Consider the following 27796-nt stretch of genomic DNA (forward strand, 5'->3'; position numbering starts at 1 on the left):
GCCCCATTTTAGCATGAAGCCGTGAGTAGCTGACTCTCGGAGTCTGTAGAAAGGGCTCACCTTGATTGTAGGTGATTCACATATAAAAACATTCTTTAACAGATGGGATTTCTTTTAATGTTATCATCTAGACATAAGCGCTAATGATTTTCCTTTTGCATTAGTAATAAGAAATTTCCTTTTAAATGTGCCTGTCGAAAGTATGTGTTAATTAAAATAGCACAGGAAGTACACACAAAGGGCTGGTGTGCGCACCGCACAGCGAGAGGGCTGGCCCGATCGTAGGGGTCCTTGGGCTGGTGCCTGCACAGCAGGCCGTGCACTCAAGGGCTGGGTGGGTAGGGTCCTGGCCTCTTTCACACTGGGCTTCTTCAGTCTCTCCTCTCAGGTTATGTGACCCCTGGACTGACTTCGTCCAATTCCCAGGCTGCAAAGGCCGCTCCCAAGCCAGACCTCACGTCCTCGGTTTCCTCCCTTCCGGCCACCAAGGATGCCCCAGATGGCAAGCGGGCAGTGGAGCCCCAACAAGCAGCCACGATGTCCCCTAAAACAGGTGAGTTGAGGGCCACAGAAAGACCTAGCAGGATGCGGAAGAACAAGGCAGTGGATCCTCCTTTCCCTTCCTTAGGAATAGTCCCACCAGCACGTCCTGTCCGTCACTAAGGCCTCTCCAAGTTAGGCCTGGTACCCCTGCATCAAACCTGGAGGTGCTCCTCAAGGTGCTGGGGTTGGGGGGGTGCACAGGTGTCTGGCTCCAGGTGTGGGGCAGCCTGCAGTCAGGGTATCCAGCACTGTGGGATGCTGGTGCACCTGGCGGGGTGACCCTTGCCATAGAGGAAGTGCACCCTGGCTTTGGAGCAGGCCTCAGCTCTCTGGCTGTCCCTGTTGACTTCTCTTCCTGATAAATGGGCTCCTGGTGTGGGGTATAGAGATTCAGGGAGCTCAGATGAAAGACAGAAGGCATTTTGGGAGAAGTCTCCAGCACATGATGAAGACCCCCGGCAATGGGCTGACGTGCTCTAAAGCCTCAGACGAGCCCCTGGCCCCTCTGGGCCTGTGTGTCATAACCACACGTGGCAGTCGGTTTCCAGGCATGGCTCACATAGAAAGTTGTCACGTGCTGTTTGGAGGGCATATGGGAACGCTCCTGTCACCCGGGCTGGGGCATCAGCCACGCCGACTCTGCCAGTCCTAAGGGACAGGTATCAGCTGGCCACACCTGGGTCAGCTCTAGGGGTCCCCGGCCTTGGTGTTCTGGAGAGTTTGTGAACAGGAAGAAGAAGTGGGCTGCAGGGAAAGAGGTTGCCAGGGCCAACTGTCCCCTCTGCTTCCCCTCCAGCCAATCCCTGCCCCTGCTAGGAAACACCAGAGGACTGAATTGGGCCTCTTTTCGTCCTGGGACCCCATTGCTGAGCCTGCCCTGCCCAGCACTCCTCTGGAGCCAGAGCTGCTTCAGGCCCCACACCAGGGCCCACTGCATGCTGCAGGGAACAGCCCCAGCCTCCTGACATGGAGCAGGGCCGAGTCACGGGCACCTTTCAGAGCCCAGCATGGAGGAGCTCTTGGCCTGTGTGGCCCGGAATGGAGCAGAGACCTGCCAAGTCACCTGGGAAGTTAGGGGTGGTATTGGGACACGTGCTATTTTCCCATACCCCCAAGTCTTGGGCTCTTCACTACAGCTTGCCTGGTGCTGGGTCAGCAGAGGAGTCGTTGCTCACTTTCTTCCCCAGTTTTCTTCTCTTTGTGAGAGGCGGGTGTGCCAGGGTGACATTTTAAAGGGGGCTGTGGAGGTTTTCTTCACACGTGTAGTAAGCACAGTTATCAAAGGAGAACAGAGGTGTGAAAAATTCTAAACAAAGGCTGCACCAGAAGTCGCTCTGGCAAGCAGTAAACCTGTTTAGTCAGCTGCCACGTGTGTATACACCCCACCCACCTGCAAGCCGCCTGGACCCCTGGGCAGGAAGGGCCGTGGGCCCACTGTGTGTGGATGGGCATGAGTTACATGGCTACATGGCCTTCCCTTTCATCACGAACCTGCAGTGTCGAATGGTGTAACGTCACTGTGCGTCTCACGCCCTCGTGTTACAAACGGAAACAGGCCATGGGAGGATCAGCGTTACAGAGCACGTTGGTGGTAGACCTGGAACCCAGGTCTCCTGCCTCCCAGCTCTGGACTCCTGACTAGACAGTGCCATCTGCTTCCTGTCTGACCTTTCATTAACATTCTGAAGCCATTTTCCATCCCCAACCCGAACTTGAGATTTTAGTATGAGGAAACGAGTTCTAAGTTAGAAGGTGGTGGAAAGATGTCATCTCGGAGAGCCGGTGGGGGTAGAGTGACCACAGGGCCTCGCTTTTCCCGTCTACCGTTTTTTAAAGGTCAATTCTGTCCTTGGATCCCCTTGATTCTTGTACCATGACAGGTCTGTTTCCCAGTCTCTCAGATCCATGACACAAGACGTCTCCCTCTCTCTCTCTCCAGGCAGAAGAGAGGCTAGCACCAGTAAAGGGGCTGGGAGTCCCCCAGCCTCAGCACTGGCACTGCAGAGTGACATCACCCAGCGCCTCCTGAGTGAGCCGTGGCCCGTGAGCGAAGCCCAGGTCCAGGCCACCGTGGTGAAGGTGCTGACAGAGCTGCTGGAACAGGAAAGGAAGAAGGCTATGCATGCCGCCAAGGAGAGCAGCAAGAAGGGCCGGGCGGGCCACAAGCGGAAGCTGTCAGGAGACCAGGCAGCTGTCAGGACCCCGAAGAGCAAGAAGAAAAAGAAGCAGCCGGTGGCCGGGGACGGTGGGGAGGGTGCTATTTCCCCAGGAAAGGCCCCCAGGACTATCAAGGGGAAATCTAAGGGAAACACAGCAAGTGGCGACAGCAAGGAGAAGAAGGAGAAGGAATCTCCTGGCTCCCAAGGGGTCAAGGAGAAGCCAGAAGGGGAGCCAGAAATGGTGAAGGTTGAGGGTGGAGACCAAGCCAACTCAAAGAGCAAGAAGGAGAAAAAAAAACCTGACAAGAGTAAGTGCCATCCTGGAGCGTGCTTCCCTGGGCCTGCGCTGAGGGCTGTCAGTCACCAGGTGGGTGGGACGGGCCCTCAGCCAACACAGAAGGGAACGAATGAGACATGCTGTTTCCAGGGTCATGGAGACAGGTAGTGGCAAAGCCAGAACTAGACCTGGGGCTCCAGGGTGTGGCCTCCTCCCCCGGAGCTCACTCGGAGCTGCCTGTGGTCACGTGTACTTTCAGCTTCGGGCTTTTTGGGGGTCCATGTTCCTAGACAGCAGTTTCCTCAGAGGTAAAGCTGCCCCTTATTGTTAGCTCTGCTAGACTCTATGTGATGGGACCTCATTTAACCCTGTATAAGAGGGGATATTTCATTCCCATTTTATAGGCAGAAAGTGTCTTTGAAATAAATATGTAGTTTTCTAAAGTGAGTTAAAGAAAATAGTAATAGTCCAGGTGAGCCATGGGTTGGGCAGAACTCTTGAGGCTGGCTGAGCCTGAGAGCTCTCGGGCAAGTAGGTGGTCACAAAAGCCTGTGTTTTCATGGCTCCCCGGGGTGTGGAGAGAGCTGGGCGACCCAAATCGAGCGAGTTCTAGGATTCCTGGACACGCTGACCCCAATGCTTAAGATTAACATCTGTTGTTTAGGAAGTTCATTCTCTTCCCTCAGGAAAAAAAGACAAGGACAAAAAGGAAAAGAAGAAGAAAGCCAAAAAGGCCTCAACCAAAGAGCCTGACTCACAGTTCCAGAAGAAAAAGAAGAAAAAGGTAGAGTGAGTTCCTGAGGGGTTTCAGGTTAGAAAAGGGACCCAAAGCCAGTGCCCTGGGTGGACGTGATCAGCCATCCTGTGCATGTCAGGATGGGATGGAAGCCAGACCAGGTGCCTGCCCCCATTCTCAGGGTCTGGGTCGGGTGGGGTGCTTGTGAGTTGGGACACTAGAGAAGAAACACCCCGAGGAAGGACAAGGTCTGTGCATGTGGAAGCCATGGAAGTGACACCCTGTCTTGTCTGTGAGAGAGAAGGATGTTTGGGGGGTGGGTGAAGAAAGGAGACCCCTAGGGAGCAGGAAGGACAGGGAGGCTATTGTAGGTTTCAGGTGAGAGAGGAAACACTCCCTGGATGTGTGCCCCAGCTGCCAGGGGTCCCCTCCACAGAAACCCTCATACTCGTCGGCTTCATGGGTGCTAAAGGCCGTTCACCTGAAGGAAGAGGGGTGGGGGGGTCGGTACCCTATACAGAAGCTCTCACTGGCCAGCAGGGCCTCAGCTGTGTTCAGAAAAACTGACCGTCTGTTGCTGCAAAGGCCTGGACTCCTGGACTCACGTGGGGCAGTGTCCTTGGCCTTGGGGATCCCTGTATATCCAGTACCTGTTCTGAGAGCCCTGAATCCTCAGGAGGGAACTGTGACGTCCCCTCCTGGTGGCCGCGGCATGGGTACAAGAGTCTCCCACCTGTCTCCTTACAGAAAAAGACAGCAGAACAGACCGTCTGAGGGGCATGCAGCAGCAGGTAGGCTTCCTGGTCCAGGGCCCCTTCTGACCGTCCGCTCCCTGGTGAGGGCGGGAGGGCAGCTCCAGCATTGCTGTGTGGTCTCGGGGGGCCAGACAGGACCTGGTAGGTGGGCACCAAGGGGAAGGGGGCTGGAGGGTGAGGTTCTGTTCGTCAAGGTCAGTGGAATGATGCCAGGAGCTGGAGCTACAGAACAGCCATAAATGGCTGGCACTCTGTTCCCTGGCTGCAGGCACTGCATGCCTTAGGTGGGCACTGGGGTCGACGAGGAGAAGGCTTGAGCTCGGTCTTTCCTCCGTCGCTGTCCAGTTCCTTTTCCTTATGGTTTGTAACTTGAGGGCAGTTGCACAGGGAAAGGAGATGGGTTGCTGAAGACCAGCTGTTCCGATGGACCTGTGCTTCCTGGGTGAGGGGGAGGGGTTAAGTGCCCCACCTGCTGGGCAGGCCCAGCAGCCACCATCCTGCTGTAAATGGGGGCCATACAGAGCCTGCCAGGGCTGGTGGCGAGGAAGGAAATTAGGCACTAAAGCACTCAGCCCACTTCCAGGGACATGGCCGACCTGTGTCCCGACCTGTGTCCAGATGCCAGGTTTTGCTTTGGTTTGATTTGATTCTCCTTGATGGAGAGAAAGGTGGGGAAATCTTCCGTCTAGATGTGTGTCCTTCCCCCAGGGATTTCCTTAGGCAGGTGGTGCCCAGCCCCATGCCTCTGCCCTCTGCCCACTGCCCACCATAGGTTGGAATTGAATTTTAACTTCCCCTCCCTTCCCAGAAGATGGCAGTGTTCGTGCTGGCCGAGCCCGTGAGCCCTGCCAAGGAAGAGAAGGAAGTCCACTCACTGATCCCGCGCCCACGTCTGTCCTTAACACAGGATGCTTCGTATAGATGTGTACAGTATATATATATATTTTTTTAAGTGACCTGCCCCTCTCTTCTCAGACCTAACATGCTCAGAAGCCTCAGGACTTTCCACCTCTTTGCCCTGCAGACTGAGGAAGGCCCAGCCTTGTCGCTCCTTCCATGTCCCTGGTCCCTGACTGACACAGATTTTTGTCCCCCTTTTGTCAGTTTTTCCCCATTTTGTGTTTTTGTTGTTGTTTTTTGGTAAGGATTTAAAATAAAAAGACTTAAAGGAAAGGTGCACGTTCCCGACGCACCTGGGGCAGATGTTTTGCAATTGACTTATTCTTGGAAGGGAGAGTCTGGCTGACACTTGGAGGTGAACAAACCATCACTCAGGATTTGTTCTTGACTGTGTATGAAGGCTCTGGTGGTGAGTGGAACAGAACATTTTTCCTCAGTCAAGTGTCTGGTGCTGAATTGGGGTGGGGAAGGCAGGCTTCCTGGAGGAGGTGGCATCTTAGCTAAGGGAAAGCTGAAGCATGGTCATGGTGGGTTTCCACGTGCTGGGGTAGGCTAGGCAAATACCCAGAGGTAAGAAATGGAAGAGGGGGGCCTTCCAAGCCATCTTCTGAAGTTTGACGTTAGGACTTGAGCTGGGGTAAGGCTCTTTTGAGGTACTTGGTCTAGAATAGCTGTGGCAGGAGCAGAAAAACCAGTTAGGACTGAGTTACTGTTGTGCCAGGTAATAAAGGTGCTGTAATGATGACGGCAAGAAGTGAATGAACGTGAAATATATGTCACGGTGACCTCTACAGGATTTGGCGATGGCCAGCAATGCAGAGGCCCACTTCCCTGGGCCCAAAGTAGTGTGGGGCACCTGAGGTCGTGGGGATGGTTCTCTAAGGTTTTTAGCCTTCTGCTAGAGACCGTGAGCGGCCGTGTAGGAAGAGAGCACTGAGCTGGGGAGGTCTTAGGGACCCAGGCTGGTCTCCGGCGGGACCCTTAACCCAGGGCCCTTGGGCAAGGCCCTCAGAATCTCTGTCCCCATACGTGAGCTGGTCCAGGAACAGGGCACAGAGGAGTGTCCAGGAGGGCTTCGTTGAAATGGAGTTTTCACTGAATGTCCTGATTTGGGGCTCCTCTTGAAAAGAAATCTGGCAACAAGGGCCTCTGTTCCCCCCTGGCAAAACCGGGCTGGGGTCCTCTGTTGCTGTCATCTGTCATCACGCTCGTCCTTACTTTAGCATTGAAAATGGGGGTACGGGGAAGTGGAAGCGGGACCAAGAGGAGATGGTACTTAAGCTCTTCGGGGCAGGAGCTTCCTTCCTTTTGGAAGCAGAGCATTCCTCTGTGTTAATCCTGGGAACCAAGCAGGTCTGTCCACAGACTGCAGCCCCCCTCCCTGCCTGGCCCCACAGGCGTGTGTGTGTGTGGGCTCCCCAGGCTGAGTCCTCCCGCCCAGACCATTGGATTCAAGGTCTTCGGTCACCTCCTTGGGGTAAACGAACCAGATCCCAACAGAACAGCCAGGAGCCGGAAGTGTTCTACTTCCTACCTTTTATTCTCACAGGAGCCACAGCCCTGAGGGCTGATGATAAGCTTGCTGCGCAGAGGGAACTGGGGTTGGCAGAGATTGAGGGGTTATGGGTGGAGAGGATGGTTCTTCCTGGGGAGAGGGAAGAGTGATTCGTGCCCCAAGTTACACAGGCTGGAAAGCCAGGGCTCAAGCCAGAGGGGAGGGACAGCCACGGGGTTGGGCCTGGGGCCTGGGGGAGCATCGTCCCCTCTCCCTGCACCGGCCTCCTTGTCCATGGATCTAGGTCTTGGAGCTCCATGTTGGAGGCTGCTGTGGTGGTGGAAATGGCCGGCCTAGCTCCTGGTCCGCCTCCTTGGGCCTCGCGTCCCTGCTGGTGGATGGAGGGCTGGGCAGCAGGTCCCTCCTGCACTGTTAACCTGTGCTGTTGTCATGTGATTTGTCGTGTCCAAGGATGATGGAGAGCCGGCGCCAATCTCATGGAATGAGGTGCAGGGTGGGAGACAGCGGGGGCGGGAGGTAGAGGGAGGAACATGGGGCTCGGGTTGGGGAACGGGAGCAAGGAAACTGGTCGTGCAGGGCTGGCTGTGTGCTGGTGTCTTCGATTGCTGCTCACATGACTACAGAGAGAAGCAGCAGGTTAGGGTGGGGTCACCTGTGGTCCCTGCCCCTCCCCAGCATTCTGGGGCCTCAGAGTAGTCGAGGACTCTACCCTCCACTGCTTCCTGTTTGGGTACAAATACTGACATCAGAGCCACCCATAACCCTGCTCCTCATTTCTGAAATGTACGTCTCAGGGCAGCTGCAGAACAGACCAGAGTCATGCCATGCCAGGCATCCACGTGTGAGGGAGGTGGCTCAGCTGGGCACTGGCTGCCCCCTCAGGGACCCTCACCTTGGCCCAGATCCTGCTTGGTCACGCCCAGCCCGGATGACAGATCCTCCATGTCCAGGGGCTCTGCAAAGGAGCAGCAAGGCCGTTTGTGGTTTGCAGTCCAGCGAGCACACCCGCTCGTAAGGGGCTAGTTCTTCCCAACCTGGCCTCAGGCCTGGCCTGGGAGAGCAGGCTCTGAATGGAAGGGTGCGTGCTGGATGGCAGCAACGAGGTGGGCGGGGGGGGGATTGAGAGAAAGGCCAGGCAGGGATGATGAAATGCAATGAGTGGATCTGTAGGGCTTCTGGATGTGAATAGTGCATGGATGAGCAAAAATCACAATAAAAGGATTAAAGGATAAATGAGCAAGATGAGTGGATTTAAGAAAAGAAATGATAGCTGGACAAACGTGAGGAATAGGCGGGTGGACAAAGGGGTGGGTGCGTGGCTGATGGCTGCCCCTCTCCTCCCCTGGAGCGACCACTTCGAGTGTCCTGGCCACACATGTGCCAGGAGGGACCACTTGCCCCTCAGCCTTCCTGGTCCTTCCTGCTTCTTTGACAGTCCTTGGCACAGTGGCCTCTGCTTACCACTGCAGTTACGGCGCTCGCGGCTTCTGGTGTGGGGGACCTCGGTGCCGTTGGGGAAGACGCACCAGCAGTAGCCGATGCTCCCATAGCACTGGAGCGGCATATAGTTGCCGTTCTCGTCGCACTTGGGCTTGAACATGCCCGGGTGGACGGCGGGGATGTGGCTGACCTCTTCCAGACACTTGGGCAATACTGAAGCGACAGGCATGGTGAAGACAGTGAGTGAGCAGGCTCTGGGCCAGGGTCTCAGCAGAACCAGAGATCCACATAACACTGTTGTGGGCCTAATGCCTTCTGCCCAAGCGACTGTGCTCGCTCTACCCATTGCACAGATGGGGAAACTGAGGCCTGGACCAACAAGGTCCAAGATCTCAAAGAGGAAGTGAATGGCTGTGGCGCATTCATCCCAGAACTTGATTTCTTTTCACATTCAATGCCTTTTAAAGTTTGGAATTGCACTTGTGATTCTGATTTCTAAGGAAAAACAATGAACACCTTGGTAAGTCTGAGCTTCTGTTACTGGGGGTGTACAAGCAGAAATGGGGTTTGTTTGTGGATGTGATAGAGGGGATTCAAACAGCTGGGAGTTGGTCAAGATAACATCTTTAAGGTGCCGTCTATGAATCTATGATGGAAAACTCGGACGCTTCACAGGGTGGACCATTGAACTTCCACTTCTGAAACTGAAGCCCAGAGGGAAGAGATGCCCAAAGTTGCACAGCAGAGTATCACCAGGATTAAAACACAGCATTTAAAGGCTTTAGGGCTGAAAATCCTGGCACACATTATCCACGAGATGGAAAAACCCCAAGGGCCTCTTGTCCGGCCCCTGTAAGCATGACTTCAGGGAGGTCTCTGGAAGGTGGGAAAGGCCACTGTGATGACTGCTGGGATGTTTCCAGTCTTTTCTGCTCCGGGCCCACTTGTGCAGTGCCATCCTCCACAAGCGAGGTCACTTCTGAAGGGACACCTCTGTCCCCTGCGGGCCCTCAGATAGGATGGGGGCTGGGGGGCAGCCAAGCCCAGAAGGGACAGGCAGGACAGACAGGAGAGAGTTGAGAGAGACTTGGAGAGGCCAGTACTTCAATCAGGGAGTGCTCTAGGCTCTAACCTCCATAGCTCCAGGAGAGCCCTGAGGGAGCTCCCAGAAGCCCTAGCACCCCAAGGCTCCCAACTTCTGTACCTTTTGGTGGAACCTCAGTGGGCTTTTCCTCCAGTGAGTTCTTGCTCATTTCAAACAAGAGCCACTGATGCATCCAGTTCTCAAAGACCTAATGGGGACAGAGGCAGGGGGTCAGGCTCAACAGCTCCCTCCAACCCTGCCTGGCTTTGCCCCAGAGGTCAGAGATATGGAGGGCCAGGCAGGCCCCTACACCCTGGAATCCAGCTGCATCCTGGTTCCCCTTTAGAGACCCACAGGGTTTGGTTGAGGTAGTTCCTCAACTCCAAGCACTTTCCCGTGTGTGTGGCTTTGTAAGTTCTGGGAAGCCTCTAGCTTTCTGAGAATGGCTCCCCCAGCCCAGCCCTCACCCCCGTCTTCCCAGCCCTGCCCTAGGAAGCAGGAGAAGAGGTCACCAGTGCAGGGAGACCTACTGACCTTCCACTCCAGGCCCTCCATGGTGTTCTTAAGGTGTTTCAGGTTCTCTGGGAAGCTCCCCTTCAGCTGCGGGTACACCTTCAGGGGGTCAGCCTTCTGCAGATAGCAGGGCAGGAAGGAAGGTTAAAAAGAGCTCCCTGGCTGGTGAAATGCAATGTGGAGCCTACGTTCCCCTGGTCTTCCATTCTGAGGGTGGACCCAGGCTGCACCAAGCTTGGACCCTGGACCTCAGCCATGATGGAGCTGGGGGAAAGGGGGCGGTAAGGGCACAGCTATAGGACCCCAGGGCTGGAAGGTGGGAGAGCCAGTCCAGGCCCGGTTATACTAATAACCCCCAGTCTTCTACTTGCAGATGCCTACTCATCTTTCAGGTTTCACTTCCTCCAGGCAGATTTCCTGGACCCCACCCCCAGCTAGGTTGGGTCCTCTGAGTCTTTCCTCACAAAGCCACCTGCATATCCCTCATCACCTGTTCACTTTCCTATTTCCCATGCTAACCTGGGATCCCCATGGGATTGGGAGCTGGGTCTGATTGCTCCCTGTTGCGGGCCCAAAGCCTCGCACAGTTCCTGGCACAGAGAAGACATGCAGTAAAAACTTGGGATGGAAAAAATGGGCATCTTGAGCAAGACACTGCCACGCTTTGGGCCTTGGTTTCTCCATCTCAAACAAAACCAGGGAGTGGTGGGACGTGGAATACAATATGTTTAAGGGCCACTTGTGTTCCTTCGCTCATCTGGTGAGCCCCTACTGGGTGTGTCCTGTGAGCAGACCACGGTGCAGGCCGGGGAGTGCGGCCTTGCCGGGGGCCTGTACGGGCCTGTACGACGCACTCACCAGGAGCAGGTGCATCACATGGTCCTCTGTCGAGTTGCCGTACTTGGTGACGTTCTGCATGGGCTGTACAAGGAAGGAATGGGGGTTACCAGTGCTGGCCCCCAGAGGAGGGGCCCTCGCACAGGCAGCAGCTGGGGCCCGGGTAAGGGTCTGTGGTCCCAGATGCTCACCAGGACCATCTCTGCCACCTCCAAATGTGAGAGCTCGAGCAAGTCACCTACCTACCTGCTTCAAGGTCCCTATTGGTCAAATCTGCGTACACAGCCCCCCCGGGCCTTTGTGGACAGCAGATAGTTTTGTGAACTGCGACATTATCCATACATGGTGAAGGCTTTGAGAATGGGTGGGGACTGTGAGATGCTATGGGACATGAGAAGCTCCGTCTTAAACTGTGGAGGGCTGGGCCCCCCTCCCAGGAACAACCCCAAGGGGCTCTTTCCTCCACCAGCTCTGGTGGGCCCTGGCCTCCCCCAGGAGTCAGGACCCCTCCGCCGCTGGGTTGTTCCTCAGCCAGCTGTTCTCCTGTCCTTTGGCACCTGCCCTCCATCCGGGTTAGAGGACAGTTTCCCTTCCACCGCCCTGGGGTTTTCTTACCCCCTGGAGCAGGCCGTCCATGGGCAGCGCCCGCATCAGCATGGGAGTGGCCATCCGCATCTTGCTCAAAGGCTTGGCAGCTATAGGGTCAGGAGATACAGCATGAGTGTGGCCCCAGTGCCCAGGGACGAGAGTACTCACATCCAGGGACCAAGACCTCAGACCCAGATGAGGAGGGGCTGGAATTCCAGATCAGAGGGAGAGGACAGTGGGCCTAGCTAAGTGCAGGAATGGGGTCTCTGAGGTGAGGGATGGTGGGGGATGTCACAACGGAGATGGAGCACGCACGCTTGGGAAGCTTCATGCGCAGGTTCTCCAGCTGCAGGTTCTGTGAGGTGACCGTCAGCTTGTCCAGCCGGCCCTGCTGCTGATACAGGAAGTAGGCAGTGGTGGCCTGGCCAGCCAGGAGCAGAGCTACCAGGACAGAGAAGCCTGTGTACAGGGCTCCACGGCTGCACTTGCTGTTGGAGAGAGGGGGGATACGTCAGAGGAGAGTTCATGGAGGTGGCTGCCCCTAGGACGGGCTGCGAGTGGGGGAATGTGTCCCCCATTTCCCACCCACTCCCTCAGCTACCCCTAACACACACTTTAGGCACAAACAAGTGTCTGTGGACATGCAGCTTAAAGACATTTTCCCGGCCCCTACCATTCCAACCATCGCTGGCCCTACAAGTTGAAGTCTTGGAGCTGCCCCTGGGCCCAAGCTGAGTGGGGAAGAGCCTCATTTCCACCTCTGCCATGAGGGCTTGAGGTGGAGTGTCTCTCCAGGTTCCCTCTGCCAGGGCTGCCCTCAAGGGGAAGCGGCTTCTCACCCTCCTAGCCGCCCAACCCCTGCAGTGAAATCAGAGAAAAGGGAAGTGGGACCTGGACAGCAGAGCTTGCAGCCCACCTGAAAAAGAGAAGTGAGGCCTTGACATTGGAGGAGGAGGCTGGAGGCCTCAGGCAGTGCCAGGCTGCAGCAGAGCCAGGCGTCTGCCCCACGGGGGCACATTCTCTGCCCCAGAGCTGTGTGTCTTTGAGCAAGTCTCTGCCACTCTCTGGGCCTGTCACATGGGAACCTGTCACCCCAGCAATTCTAGGATTTGGTAGTTTTCTTCTTTGAAGTAAGAGCTAATGGCACAGGAGAATTTTGAATGGTAATGTCCACTCCGGAGGGATTTCTGCAGGAGTGTGGGGCCTGAGCCTGTGTGACCTAGAAGATCTCTCACACTCTCTGGACAGAATGGCTGCACAAGGAGCGATGGCCAGACAGACCTCAGGGAGCCTTAGCAGCTGTTGGCCTTGGATGCAGTTTGGGGGCACATGCTTGTTACAGTATGGGGGATGGAAGGATCTTGCTCCAGGACCCTGAGACTTCCCGACCTGTTTTCTCCCACCTCCACTCAGGGGTGGGACTACCAGGAACCCCCTGGAAACTGTCAGGATGAGACTGCACCCTGTTTACTCTGGCAACCAGCAAGGAGGTTTAGGAAGCTCCAGGAGATGCTTTTGCCTAGTAACTCATGGCATCACAGACACAGCTCATTCTCATTGGCTTCCTGCTTGCAAGCCCTCTGTTTCTGGGCCCAGGTCCAGTGGAAGGGATTGTTATTCTGGAAAACAAAAGCCCTGTGTGGGGGAAAAGGAGGAAACCATACAGGAAGGGAAAACAAATCCCATTTCTTGGCCTTTCCCAGGAACAGGAGTGGCCTGGCCTCTGAAGGTCGTGAAAAGCCCACCCAAGCCTGGGTCTCGCCTGGGTTCTAGGTCTCCAGCTCACTATCTACATGCTCACTCCTTCGGCAACCCCATACTCAGTCTCGTCCCAGCTCTGCCTCTCACCATGTGAATTCGGGGAAGTCCTTCCCTTCTCGGAACCTCAGTTTCTCATAAGGCCTAAGAATCCAGACCCATATTAAAGATAAGACCACATAAATTAGAGCTGCTCTGTTGCTCCCTTAGCTTAGGGACCAGGGACAAGTCAACCTCTCTGAGTAAACTGAGGTAAGAACATCTACTCGACAGGTTGTTATATTAAATGAGATCATGAAGGTCAAGTTCTCACCTCCATTACTAACATATAGTTAGCACTCCACAAGGAACACTGACTATTCCCAAGGGAGTTCACTTGAACATCTGGTTTCCTTCCCCTTTATATATCTTAAATGTCTGTCCCCTGGGTTCCGGATGAAAGCCAACTCGTCACCCCTCTCTTCATTTCCTCCTTTCTACTGCCTCTTTCAATTAAAAAAAAATAATAATTAGTCAAAGTCGGGAGCCAACCAAAACTAGCAGGAATGATGATGCAGATGTTGCCAGGCAGAAGTGTTCACGAGAGGGTCTGAAACAGGCTAAGGTCCGGGATGGCCTGAGCACAGGGAGCCGCGCCAGTTTTAGAAGCAGTAACTCAACTAAAGGGAAAACCAGACAAAGGTTTGCTGAGGGGGCACCCTGAGCCCACACTGGGTCAGCAACTGGGTCTGAGCTCAAAGGGGTCCCACCTCTTTTCCCTGCAAATTGTACTTTTAGAAGGGGGTCAGATGGTAGTCAGCTCACACTTTGAAACCAGATCAGTCCTGGGTTCAAATTCTAGTTCCAGTATTTACTGGCTATAACTTAGATAAGTCACCAAAAGGAGCCTCAAAACATAAGAGAAAACTCTTACGTAAAACTGGGGATAATGAAAGTATCTAACTCAGGGTTACTGTGAGAATTAGGATTGAGTTTAGCATTTAGTTACGTCACAGCACATAACTAATCATAGTAATTACTAACAGTGGTTGAGAACTCGTAACAGGTACACAGTGAATGGAAACTATTATCATGACTGCTGTCATTGTTATTACATTACTGAGACCCAGAAAGAAGCAGTGATTTATCCAAGTCACATGTGCTAGGACAGACCTGTACAAGAACACGGCCCTCCTAGCCATGGGATTCCCCAGAGTTTTCACAGGTCGCTGCTCTAATGGTCTAGATCTTGTTACCTGTACCCCAGAAGGCAGGTCCCCATGACATCTCTGAGTGTCGCTCTCAAACCCCTTTTGCCTAGCAACAGCTGACATCACATCTAGCTGTAAGTCCTAGTAATTCACAAAGTACTTTTTGGAGGTTGAAGGGCGTGGGGGGCATTGGGGTAACTGCATTCTAGCCCCCCCTATTTTTTCAGGAAAACACATAAGTAAGGCCATCTAGGGGATGGGAGAAGGGGCTCAGGGTCCTCTGGATGTTCGTGCCGGCCCCTGACTGCAAGGGAGAGGGGCACAGGCAGAACATGACGCACGTCAGCACTCAGCCCCTTCTAGTAGTGGAGCCAGAGCCCCTCCTTGCCCTTTCTGACCCGCCTTCCAACATCTCTCACTCCCTCCTGTGATGGCCGATGTCTCCATCTACACCTGCAACTATAATTCCCATCATACAAACATGTACTATAGCCAGCCATGCTTATTAGGAAAGAATTCCTCTACGGTGAGCTGCTCTTCCATTCTCTTTTAGAAACCCTATTTCTCCATCTAGGCTCCATAGCATGTTCAAAATCTGGTCCAATATTTCTAACCTAGGGTTCACGGCTCAGCTTTAGGTGGGGGTGATCCATGAAGCCCCTGATACTGCATGAAACTCTAGGGAGTGTCCAGAGCTCTCCTCTGATTTTGAGAAGGGAAGCGCATGATGGGAACAAAGTTAAAATCCCTGCCCTAGAGAAACTCCCTTATTCTATAGGAAGGAGAACCGTAGCCCAGGGCAGGCCAGAGACTTGCTCAAAGTCACCCAAGTAGTGTTAGAGTCAGAGCCTGACTCCATGCCTCTGGTGACTGCTTCCCCAGCACCTGTGCACATCTGTGCGGCCCAGGATTGGTGTGCTGTCTCCCGCAGCTTACACATACCTCTCCGGGGCCCCGGAGCGCTGGCCCAGCATGGGCAGTTGCTCATGGTTGGAGATGAGGTCTCGCTGGTCTTCCATAGTTCTGGCCTCTGGTCTTCCCCACGCCTCCTGCTGCTGCTGCCACTGCTGCTGCTGCCTGCGTGTCTGAGACCCTGAATCCTTGGCTCACTTTTGAAGTTGGGGCTGAGGAGGAATCTGATTCGTCCACAGAAGGCCACTCCGCCCACCAAGTAGAAGTGGAAATGAAACCCACAAAGCTGGAAATACCCTGACTGGGGCAAAGCAGACTTTGACAGGCAGGATGCGGGGGGAAGCTCCCCAAGCAGGTAGAAAGGCCAGCACATGTCCATTGGCTGCCCAGGGCCCTCGTCATCTGTTTCTGGGCAGACCTTTGGATTCATAAGTCTCTCTGGATATTCCAGAAATGTTCAGTCCCTAGACAGGAAATCACTTTGAAGCAGAAAATGCCTTTGTTTGTCTCCCTTTCTCACTGATAGATGAATGGGCACAGACAGTGGCTTCTCACCCTCTGTGAGCTTAGTCAAGTCCCTCTCCTCTCTCTGATCTCATCTCAAAAACGGGAAGAAAGTTGGGTTCAGTGTTCCCTCTGCTCCCTTCTAAGCTGAGCATTTTATGAACCTGAGTCCATGGTTCTAAGGCTCTGGTACTAATACTTGCCACCATGTTCTAAGCCCTCCTGTGTGCCAGGCCACATGCTAATCAGCTTACATGCTTTATTTCATTTCATCTTTACAGTGACCCTTTGAGGACTGTTTTATTTGCTCTTCATGTCCAAATAGGGACCTGGAGGCTGTGAGAGGCTGCTAGGCTGCTCAGGACCGTGCATCCAGGAATTGGGAGAGCCCGTGTTTTTAACCACCCTCCCCTTCTGCCTCCTGATGCTCGAGTCGTGTGGTTCCCATTCAGGAGAGTGGGGGCTTCTGCAGGGAGGCACGGAGGGGGACTGGGAACGGTACCGAGGGGACATTTAACTGTGTTGGCAAGGTTTGGTTTCTTACTATCTATGGCGTGTATTCCATGTTGGTTTCATTAATCTTAAATTGGCATGTTTTAAAATTTGCATTAATGTATTTTTCTTTATTTAAAGACTTTGTGGTTCTAATATTCAGTGAGTTTCAGATTTCAAGAATTAAAGGAGATAGTATATCTATCTATTTGTGGGGAGGAGGAAGAAGAGCAGACATGGCCTTTGATGCAGCCAGACCCGAGTTCAAACACCAAGTCAGAAACATCTTAGCTGCGCGACCTGACCCAGTCCCTCGACCTTTCTGAATTGGTTTTCTGCTTTGTAAAGTAAGGACAATAATACTAAACTTGCAGAGTTGCTAGATTAAATAAGCATTAAGTACAGAGCCTGGTACAATAGGAGACACTCAAGAAATGAAATTGTTATTACTCAAATATTTACTATTAAGGTATTTTCTGCCCTGACTTCAAACTATACTGCTAAGCTATAACAAAATAGCTTACACTACTAAGCTATAGTACGGTACCGGCACAAAAACACACACAGATTAATAGAACAGAATGGACAGCCCAGAAATAAACCCTCACTTATATGGTCCATTGAGCTACAACAAAGGCCAAGACTATACAATGGAAAAATGACAGTCTCTTCAACAAGTGGTGTTAGGAAAACTGGACAGATACACGGGGGAAAAAATGACACTGGACCACTCTCTTACACCATGTACAAAAATAAACTCAAAATGGATTAAAGACTTAAGTGTAAGACTTGAAACCATAAAACTCCTAGAAGAAAACGTAGGTAGTAAAGTATTTAACACTGATCTGAGTAATGTCTTTCTGGATATGGCCCCTCAAGCAAGGGAAACAAAAGCAGAAATAAACAAATGGCACTTCATCAAACTAAAAAGCTGCACAGTGAAGAAAACCATCGACAAAATGAAAAGACAACCTACTGAATGGGAGAATATGCTCATAAATGATATATCCAATAAGGGGTTGATATCCGAAATATGTAAGGAACTCATACAACTCAATAACAAAAATCTAATCCAGTCAAAAATGGGCAGAGGACACGGAGAGACATTTCTCCAAAGAAGACAAACGGATGGCTAGCAGACACATGAAAAGATGCTCAGTATCACTAATCATCAGGGAAATTCACATCAAAACCACAATGAGATACCACCCCATACCAGTCAGAATAGCTATTATCAAAACATAAACAAATAACAAGTGTTGGCGAGGATGTGGAGAAAAGGGAATCCTTGAGCACTGTTGGTGGGACTGCAAATTGGTGCAACCACTACGGAAAAACAGTATTGGGAGTCCTCAAAAAACTAAAAATAGAATTACCACATGCAATTACCCAGCAATTCCAATTCCACTTCTGGGTATTTATCTGAAGAAAATGAATCAGTATTCAAAAAGATACACGCAAAAAAAGATACACGCAAACCTATGTTCACTGCAGCCTTACTTACAATAGCTAAGATATGGAGGCAACCTAGGTGTCCATTGATAGATTAACGGATACACGCATGTGCACACACACGAATATTACTCAGCAATAAACAATAAAGTCCTGTCACTTGCAACAACGTGGATTAACCTAGAGGGTATGCTAAGTGAAAAAAGTCAGGCAGAGAAAGACAAATACCACATGATTTCACTTACATGTAGCATTTTTTAAAAAATCCAAACAAGGAACAAAACAAAAAACAGACTCATAGAACCAAAGCACAAACTGATGATTGCCAGAGGGGTGGGGGGTGGCGGGAGGGGTGAAAAGGTGGGGGGAATGTATCAATAATAGCGTGATACTTTGCAGGATGACAGGTGGTTACTAGACTTAGTGTAAGATACATAAATGTCAAATCACTACGTTGTACTCCTGAAACTAATATTGTATGCAAACTATAATTTTAAAAAGATATTTTCTGGATAATCAAGAAAATGGAGTCAGACATCCATCCACACAAACTTGCACATGAATGAATGAATGTTCATAGCAGCTTTATTGGGAATAGCCCAAAACTGGAAACAACCCAAATATCCATCAACAGGTGGCTAAACAAATAGTGGTTCAGCCATACAATGGAACACTACTCAGCAATTAAAAGGACTGAACTATTGACACCCACACCTGCATGAATCGCAACACAATTGTGCTCTATGAAAGAAGCCAGAACAAAAGAGTATATACTGTATAATCCCATTTAGGTAATATTATAGGAAATGCAAACTAATTTATAGTGATAGAAAACAGATGAATAGTCGCCTGAGGACTGAGGGTGTGGGGTGCAGGAAGGGACAAGAGGGAGGGATGACAAAGGGGCACAAAGAAACTTTGGGGGGTTATGGTTATGTTCATCATCTTGATTGTGGGGCATATGTGCATGATGTATGCATATGTCCAAGTTTACCAAATTGTACACTTCAAATATGTAAAGTTTACTATGTGTCAATTGTACCTCAGTAAAGCTGTTTTAAAAATAAGACCTTTTAAAAAGATTTCTTAAAACACAAGCAACGAAGAAAAAAACATAAGTTGCGCTTCAAAGGACACTATCAAAATAATTGAAAAGTCAGCCCAAAAATGGGAGGAAATATTTACAACTCAACAATAAAAAGACAACCCAAACTCAAATGGGCAAAGGGTGTGAATAGATATTTCTCCCATGAAGATACACAAATGGCCAATAAGCTCATGAAAAGATGCTCAACATCATTAGTCACTAGGGAGATACAAATCAAAGCCACAGTGAGGTACCACATCACACCTACTATGATTTTTGTAATAAAGACAGACAAAAACAAGGGATAGCAAGGATGTGAAGAAGTTGGAACCCTCATATATTGCTGGTAGGAGTGTAAAATAGTACAGCTACTTTGGAAAACACCTTGGCAATTCCTCAGAAAGTTAAACAGTGAACATATGACCCAGTAATTCCACTCCTAGATATCTAAATAAGAAATGAAAACACATCCACACAGCAACCTGTACACAAATGTTCGTAGCACCAATATTCATAATAGCCCCAGAATGAAACAATCCAAATGTCCATCAACTGATGAGTAGGTAACTGGAATGCGGTGTATCCTGGTCCGATGGAATATTGTATATAGCCATAAAGAGGAATTAATGTCTCAATAAAACATTTATTAACGGCACAAAGTTCTGATTTGTGCCATAAAATAGGTGAAGTTTGAAAACATCATGCCAAGTGAAATAATCCAGACACAAAAGGCCACATATTGCATGATTCCACTTATGTGAAATGTCTACAATAGGCAAATCCATAGAGACAGAAAGTAGAACAGTGGTCGCCAGAGGCTGGAGGAAGCAGGGGATGGAGAATGATTGCTAATGGGTACGGGCTTTCCTTCTGGGGTGATGAAAATATTCTGGAATTCTATAGAGGCACAACTTTGTGAATATACAGAAAGCCATTGACTTGTACAATTTTAAAAGTTTGAATATTATGGTATGTGAATTATAGCTTACTTTGAAAAAAGATTTCTTGGTAATGATAGCTAGAACACACATATCTGCTTCCCTCCTACTTTACTTCTGTCACTAAATAACAAATATTTGGGGGGGGGTTGTTTGTTTAAATGTAAATCTAAAGGACGAAGGAACAGATGAGAAAACAGCAGCAGAATTAGGGGAGCTGGAAAGCAGGTGGAATAGAGGTAAGACCCTCAGCAGACCCCAGGAAGCTGAATCCTAAACCTGTAGCAAGAAAAGCTGAGAGGTCTCCTGTTTCTGTGGCAGGACAGGCTCAGGAATTGGGTATTCGGCACTTGGGTGGGAGTAAAGGTGGGCTAAAGAGAGGAGGATTGGTGTATGAAACAGCTGGATACCTGTGTCCTCTCCCTCCCCAAACACCCCTCCCGTCCGAGAGGAGCCTGGAAGGCTATCCCCAGGCAAGTGCAGGGCGCAGGCTTGGTACCGAAGCTGAGAGCCCCAGCCTTCTCCTCAACCCCGTTCCCAGAATGCCAGAAGCCGGGCCTTCTCCCTCCAGGCAATAAACGGGAGGATCCTTCTCAGAGGAGCACGACCATCCCAGAAGGAATGACCTAAAGATTCTGACATCAGCGTTCCCTGATGAAACAACCCAACCAAATAACCTTCCAGGAAAGCCTTCAGTGGATAAGCCCTACTCATGGCTTCCAGCTCCCACCTGGCTTTTTAGAAAATTAAGGATCATGGAACATCTGAAGAAAGCCACTAAAGCAGAATGTACAAAACAAATAACCAACCCCCAAAACGCGGCATGGAGGAAACAAGGGTTATTAATAGCCGTAGGGAACTAAAAGGTATTACGTGCGTATTACACTCATGAAACAAATAGAATACTATAAAGATATAAATACTATTAGAAGAACAAAACTATAACTGTTTAAAATTAAAAATACAAGGACAGATATTAAATAATCAGTAGATGGAAGGTAAAGGTTTTCTTTTAATCTCCCAGAAAGTAGACCAGAAAGATAAAAAGAAATCAGAGAGAAAAGATAAAAGAACTCAAGACCATTCAGTAGGCCCAACACCTAAATATCAGAGTTCCAGAAATAGAGAACAGAGAAAATCGAGGGAAAGAAATCATCAGTGAAATAAAACAGTACGATTTGCAAAACTCAGACATAAATTTCCAAACTGAAAGGGCCCAGTGAGTTCTGAGGACGAGATATGAAAATAATTTCTTACTAAGGCACATCCAGTTTCAGAAAAATAAAGACAAAAAAAGACTCCACAAATTTCCAGAAAGATAAAAACAAGACAAAGTACCAGGAATCAAAATGACTTAGCACCTCTTAAACAGCAACCCTGGAAATCAGAAAATAATGGAACAATGCCTTCAAAATTCTATGGGGAAATGATTTTCATCTTAGAATCTTTACTAAGCCAAAATATTAAATGGGTGAGGGTGTCCTCGATATCTTTTTAGACATTCAGTGCTTTAAAAAAATTGCTTTCTCAGAAAGCTTCAGGAAGGTATGCTCAACCAAAATGAAGGAAGACCTGGGACTTGGGAAACTGAAATTCAACTCATGAGAGAGAATGGGGACCCCCCCCAGGATGACAGGACAGAAAAATCCCAGGAGTAAAGCAGCAGATCCTCATTGGACGAGGCCTGAAGGCTCTGAAAGACATTTCCTCGGCAAGTTAGACTGATAGATATCGGATATGCCTGAATGTGCTCAGAGGAAAGTGAGATCATTTGTGGAGAATATGAGGTTAAATTACAATAATTTCATAGAAAAGCAAATGAAAAACCAAGACAACTCTTAATCCTTAGGAAAACAAGTTATTTAGGAAATGAATAGGAATCCTAGTAGACGGTGTAGCTCAGCCATGAATAGCATTTACATTGTCATAATGTGGTAAACATTGAATACCGATCTAACCGAACATACAATAGAGGCATACGGGAGACTAGGAGGACAAGAAGAGTGACCTAGGGGGACCAAGGAGGAAACGGGGCTAAATCTTCATCTTCCATCGTGAAAAGCCAACCAGATAATGTTTAAAACTGAAAAATCAGGAAGTAACAATACCAGAAGTTATTCAGAGACATGGAGGTAAAAATCAAAGAAATCGGCTAAAAATTTAAAAATGGTGTGAAAGGTGAGGCACTGTTTTTCACAGCCAGCCTTATAGAAGGATTTGATTATTTAAATATGGCAATTTGTAACTTCGATACAACGTAAAACTTAATTTAAAAGAAAAAAATGCATCCAAGTCAATTGAGTCTAAGCCAACTGCAATAACAAATGGCAGTCTGAAGCCTTTTCCTCTGAGGCAGCTTTGGCTAAGGCTGAGGGTGACCCCCAAAGGTCATCCTGTCCTTGTCTGCCATAGGCTAGAGATTTCTGAATTTCCCAGGGTGAGCCAGACAAGGGCTCCCCCAACCTGTTCTAACAGGGTAGGAGGTCTCCGTTGTCACACAGGCCCCACTACCCAGTGGGGGAGCCCTGTCCCACCCACTCTTCCTGCTTGGGGAAAGAGACAGAGTGACAAGGAGAGCTTAGTATCTGCCGCACCCTTAGGGGGGTACAGGATTAAGGCAGAATTCAGCTCCCCCACTGCTCATACAGAGAAAGTCTGGCATAGAGAGGGGGAAAGTCTGGCATAGAGAGGGGGGAAAGAACTGGCCCAAGGTCACACAGAACCGAAACTGACCCCCACAGTTCAACATGAGTGTTAAACAAAAGAGCTCTGAGGCAGACTTCCTGGGTTCATGTCCCAGTCCAACATGGCAGATTGCAGAGCTGAGGAAGGGAGAATACAGGTGAGTCGGAGACATCTTTTTTTCTAGAAAGCAAAGAAGTGTTCAAAGACTACTGGCATTTGTCAGAAGGACCCCAGAGCCAACTTGAAGGGGCACTTGCCAGCCAAATATAGGACAATTCCAGCATCATTTAGAATAATTTATCCCACATCTTTAGAAGGAACTATAATTCAATCCCAGTTGCTGGGGGAACACTCCACAGAAATGTAAGCTAAGTAATGTAAAAGGAAAGATAGAATTAGAAAAATCACCTATTTGTAACCCCCAGTATAATAATTAATTCAGGCAAAGCCCTCCAATGGATGCAAAAACCATGAGATAAATGTCTGAGGAGAATACGTCAAAGTATCATCCCAAAGCTCCTTGCTGGTTGCCAACAGGGAAAGGGACGTTACAATGGTGCAGTCCTGCTGTCACCACCAAGTGATCAAACTTAGCATCAGCAATAGTGGGACAACTTGACATCACATGTTTCCTAATGGGGTAAAATCCTCAGCACCAGCTGGGAAGTATCTTTGCTGAAAAATCATTAAACTGAATCTGCCTTTAGACCTAAATTCCAGTGTACAGTAAACACGGGAGATGGAAGAACAAGTCACACTACGAGCTAACAGACAAATCCAGGGACAGTCTGCAGACAACAGTGGTACTTTCAGAGTCAATGTCATGAGAAAAGGTGTATGTGTAGACAGGGTTCTATATTTAAAAAGATTCAAAAAACAACCACCACATGTAATTGGTAAACCTTGACAACATTCTGGTTTGAAAGAAAAAAAAAAAGCTATAAAAGATATTATCTGACTTGTGTTTTAAAAGGGTGGCCCAGGCTGCTGCCTTGAGAATCACCACAACAGGGGCAGATAAGCCCCACTGCCTCATGGGACTGCTGTGAAGGTTCAAGGAGAGCCTGGGTGGGAAATTACTGGGTAACAAAAGGCCCTGGATATAATACAGTGTTTCTGGGAGAAAGAGACTAGCTGCTCGGCTCCTTCCCATCTTACTGAAGTGGCAGTTGAGCCGGGAGGGGATTTGATTTGCCCAAGCTCAGATGTCCTACAACCAATTCAGGATCTGGGACTCCCCACCTCTTCTCCAGGGCGAGGCACCATCTGGCAGGTAGGTAAATAGCATGACCTTTGGACGCGTCATCTCCACCAGTGCAACTGAGCAGCACTGAGTCCTCCCCTAAGCGTCATTCATCTAAGAAATCTGTGTTAAACACCAGTTCTAGGCCAGGCGCTAAGGTACAGGGGCGTTTGGAGACACCTGGCGAGGGCTGAGCCCCGTCTCTGGTGGTACAGGACTCAGATCTCAGTCAGAGACCAGTCAATGACAGGTGGGGCTTAAGGGTCAGGGGTCCTTCTGTGGCTGGGGTCAGGTCACAGCTGAAGCTAAGACAGGGAGACCAATCAGGAGGCTGTGGTGCAAAGTTAAGCTGGAGAAGCAGGCCTGGTGGAGGCTGTGGCTGGAAGCTGGAAGAAAGGGGACGAAGAGTAAAAGCGTCAGGATGACAGCCCACACGACTCAGGCCAGACTGGATATAACAGGTGGGGGTGGGGGTGAGGGCCAAGACGCTGTTGAACTTTCCTATTTGGGTGATGGAGAAGATGACGTCATTCATAGAAACAGGAAGTCTCTGGCACATTTAAGGAACAGAAAGAAAACTAGTAAGCAAAGGGGAGAGTGATTTCGGATGTTGACGTTAGGCCAGGGCCAGACTGGATAGGCCTGTTAGCTGCTTGGGTGTTATTCTAAAAACAGTAAGAAGCCAATGGAGAGTGTCAGGCAGGGAGGGGCTGTGGTTTATGTTTTAAAATGCCATGTGCCATACAGACTTAAGGGGGGCAGGAGTGGCAGCCAGGAAACCAATTAGAAGTTGAAATAGTTTAGTTAAGAGATGGTGGTGACTTCAGGTTGTTGGAGAGGGAGAAGCGGACAGATTCGTAGCTATTTTGAAGGTAGAACCGTGAGGACTTGCTTTAGGAGTGAGGTCAAAGAGGGCGCCCAGGTTTCAGGCACTGATGTACAATGGAGAGCAGCATCCATCGAGATTCCCACTCAGGAATGACCCTTCTTGAGCACTTCCTCTCATGCTTGCATGCCTCCAGAGATAGAGAGCTCACTAAGCACATGAGCAGCATGGCCGTCCAAAGCACGGACGCCAGCCAAAGTTGCTTTGGTTGAATCTCAACTCTGCTACCTACTAGCATTGTGTGCCTCAGTTTCCCCATCTATAAAACGGCAATAATAGTAGTACCTACTTCCTAGCATGATTATGAGAATTAAAAGAGATGCTACGTTTAAGTCGCTTGGTAAATGCTTAATAAATTTTACTTACTGACAACACCATTATTGATATTTTTCCTGAGGCAGAGCTACAATTTGCCTCCCTGTAACCTCCACACTTGGGGTTTAGCCCTGTCCCTTAGAATTCTGTCCTCTTCTGCACTCACCTGTAGGTTATTCCTGTTCTGCATTTCTCAATTTTCATTTTCTCCTGATGCCAGACTTTTTTTTTTTTTCTTCAAGCTCAGTTATTCATCACACAAACATGATTTTCCTAATGTCATGATTTCTCCTTGACAGAGTCACTGGTTGTTTGCCAGGCAAGCTTGATGCTGTCAAACACATAACTGGGGGTGGGAGAAAGAAAGCTTCAGGGCCTGGCCTCCTGCCCACAAAGGCCTGCTTGTTGGCTCCCAGGCTTTTGCATGCCCTGGATTTGGAATCCCTGTCAGTGGGCCCACTGATTACACATCCTAAGCATCTACCATCAAGGCAGGATTATGTTAAGATAAAGAGCACCGACCAAAGCCAGACGGAGCCAAGTTCAAATTCAAGACGCTCCCACTTACTTGCTTATGATCTTGGCCAAGACAGTTTCTCTGAACCTGTTTCCTCATCTGCAAAATTAGACTCATCATCTTGCCTACTTCACAGGGCGTTGTGAGGATTAAAATAATCTATAGAAAGCAGTCAGCACAGTGCCTACCTAACTAAATGGTTGCCATTAATATCTTGGGGCTACACTGTCTAACAGCGCAGCCACGAGCCACGTGTGGCAGGTGAAGCCTTAAAACACGGTTAGTCCACACTGACATGTGCTCTAAGTATAAAATATACACTCGATTTCAAAGACTTAGTATGAAAAAAGGATGTCAAATATCCTGATAGTAATTTTTATATTGATTATATGTTGAAAATATTTGGTACATACTAGGTTAAATAAAATGTATTACAATTAATTTTACTTTTATACTTAATGTATACTTAATGTATACTTAAAGTATGTTTATACTTAATTTTATTTTAATACTTAATTTTTATAATTAATATGGCTACTAGAAAATTTGAAATGACATATGTGGCTCAGTTTTGTGACGTTCATTATATTTCTTTTGGATAGTGCTATGATAGTGGGGTTTATTTATTTATTTTTGGTGATTTGTTTTGTTTTTTTCCAGTGGAGGAGAAGAGACTCGTACATTTGATTTGGGGGCATTTGAATTTTAGTGGCTACATTTGTCTCATAGATGCATTTAAACTCTGTGGCCCTTTGGAGATTATGGAGATCCAATTTCCTCTCCGTAAAAACAGGGACACTGAGACCCATTAGGAAATGGGATATGCCTAGAGCCACATAAGTAATGACAGCGGAACCCAGATGCCGCCCCATCCCAGCAGGAGCTTCCTGTCAAAATGATGCCACCACCTGGTGGTCACTGATATCTGATGGCTGCAAGCTCCAGGTGCAACTGAGCTCCCTTCAGGTGCAGCACTCTGCTGCCATCTACTGCCCAACCCTCTGCAGACACACAGGGACAGGGAGGGTCCTTCTCTGCCTCAACCTCATAGCCAGACTGATTGCACTGAACCCCACCTGCCAGGGGGGTATGACAGGAGCGAGTAAGAGCACAATCTGTGGTTACAGACAAACACAGGTGTGCACCTCAGCTCTGCCTTTTCCTAGCTATGTGTCCCTGAACAAGTCACTTAATTCCTCTGATGCTCAATTTCCCCATATGTAAAATGTGGGTAACAGTACTTACCTCAAAGTAATTGAAAGAGATAATGCCTGAAATGGGAGTCAACAAATATTTACAGAGCACCATCACTCACGCACTGTTCCCAGGGTCAAGATACAGCAGTGACCTAAACAGATGAGTCTGGTGGTTCTCAAAGTGTGGTCCTGAGACCACTGCGATCGGCACTACCTGGGAACCTGTTAGAAATGGAAATCCTCAGGCCTCCATCCCAGATCTGCTGACTCTGAGTCTGGCGCATGCTCAAGGTTTAGCACCACTAGACTCGGAGACAGACATACATATCAGGTGGGGTTACGTGTATATGGCAGGAAAATGGATGAACAGTTTGAGAATGATGGTCGGAGGTAGTAGTGGGGAACACTAATTGATCTGTGAAAGACTAATAGATAAGGTGACAAGTTTCAGCAAAGATCTAAAAGCAATTATCTAGAGGAAAGGGGAAAAGCACATGCCTTTTCCCATTCAAAACAATTCCTGTATTTATAAGATAAATAGATCCTGGGGATGTTATGAGGTGTGATCAAAAACTACGATGAATGTCTAAATTTAAAAAAATTTTACTACAGTAAAAGACACATTGCCATTAATCACCCTGAAAATACTCCCCCTCGCTATGAACTCACTTATCCCAGCGTTCTTGCCACTTTCTGAAGCGGTTCTGGAAGTCCTCTTTCATGAGTGTCTTTAGTTGCACTGTCATGCTGCCTCGATGTCCTGAATTGATTCAAAACGTTTACCTTTCATGGTCATTTTGACTTTGGGGAAAAGCCAGAAGTCACACAGTGCCAGATCCAGTGAATAAGATGGATGACAACATACTGTAAGGTTTTTTGACAGAAATTGCCATATATTACCAGAAGCGATGTTACACAGAACATTGTCATGATAGAGGATGATTTACGCACTCTTTAAAACACATCTCTCAACCGTAGCTCACACCCGATTGACTGCACTGAACAAGTTGCAACTTGTCACACACACTTACTAAGGTTTGATGTGCTGTTTACTATATTGAAGATCCCTGCCTTTCCATTGGATGGCACTCGGCAGCAGCATTCACCATATTGTTTCTTTGATCACACCTTGTATCTAGAGCACAGTAACCATAACGTAAAAAAAAAATTTTTAAAGATACTTCCTGTAAATTGCATACACAACTTCTGCTTAACTTATTGGCCACAACTTAGTCATATGGGCCACACCTAGCTGCCTGGGGAAGCTGGGAAT

General features: G+C 49.1%; 2 protein-coding genes across 3 annotated transcripts in view; one reads left to right on the plus strand and one right to left on the minus strand.

Annotated features, from left to right (window-relative positions):
• The window catches only part of TCOF1 (treacle ribosome biogenesis factor 1), a 37897-nt gene extending 32240 nt beyond the window's left edge, over positions 1 to 5657 (plus strand). The window contains exons 23-27 of the mRNA XM_033096663.1: positions 376 to 553; positions 2483 to 3010; positions 3666 to 3763; positions 4463 to 4506; positions 5279 to 5657. Of these exons, the coding sequence (XP_032952554.1) occupies positions 376 to 553; positions 2483 to 3010; positions 3666 to 3763; positions 4463 to 4489 (831 nt within the window). The 3' untranslated portion in view covers positions 4490 to 4506; positions 5279 to 5657. The remainder of the gene's footprint in view (positions 1 to 375; positions 554 to 2482; positions 3011 to 3665; positions 3764 to 4462; positions 4507 to 5278) is intronic.
• A 1232-nt stretch (positions 5658 to 6889) lies between these two features.
• CD74 (CD74 molecule) lies at positions 6890 to 15563 on the minus strand. Of its 2 annotated transcripts, XM_033096567.1 has the most exons (9): positions 15239 to 15563; positions 11664 to 11836; positions 11376 to 11455; positions 10782 to 10844; positions 9945 to 10040; positions 9531 to 9618; positions 8348 to 8539; positions 7779 to 7841; positions 6890 to 7503 (listed from the first exon to the last, which is right to left on the minus strand). In XM_033096567.1, exons 1-9 carry the CDS (start codon positions 15313 to 15315, stop codon positions 7496 to 7498), a joined length of 840 nt encoding a protein of 279 aa, XP_032952458.1. In that variant the 5' UTR covers positions 15316 to 15563; the 3' UTR covers positions 6890 to 7495. The 2 variants fall into 2 exon arrangements, with proteins under 2 accessions (XP_032952458.1, XP_032952459.1); XM_033096568.1 differs by lacking the exon at positions 8348 to 8539 and having other exon boundaries at positions 7430 to 7503; positions 15239 to 15499.
• Between the last annotated feature and the right edge of the window lie 12233 nt (positions 15564 to 27796).

Source organism: Rhinolophus ferrumequinum, chromosome 24, assembly GCF_004115265.2.
Source record: "Rhinolophus ferrumequinum isolate MPI-CBG mRhiFer1 chromosome 24, mRhiFer1_v1.p, whole genome shotgun sequence".
NCBI lineage: Eukaryota > Metazoa > Chordata > Mammalia > Chiroptera > Rhinolophidae > Rhinolophus > Rhinolophus ferrumequinum.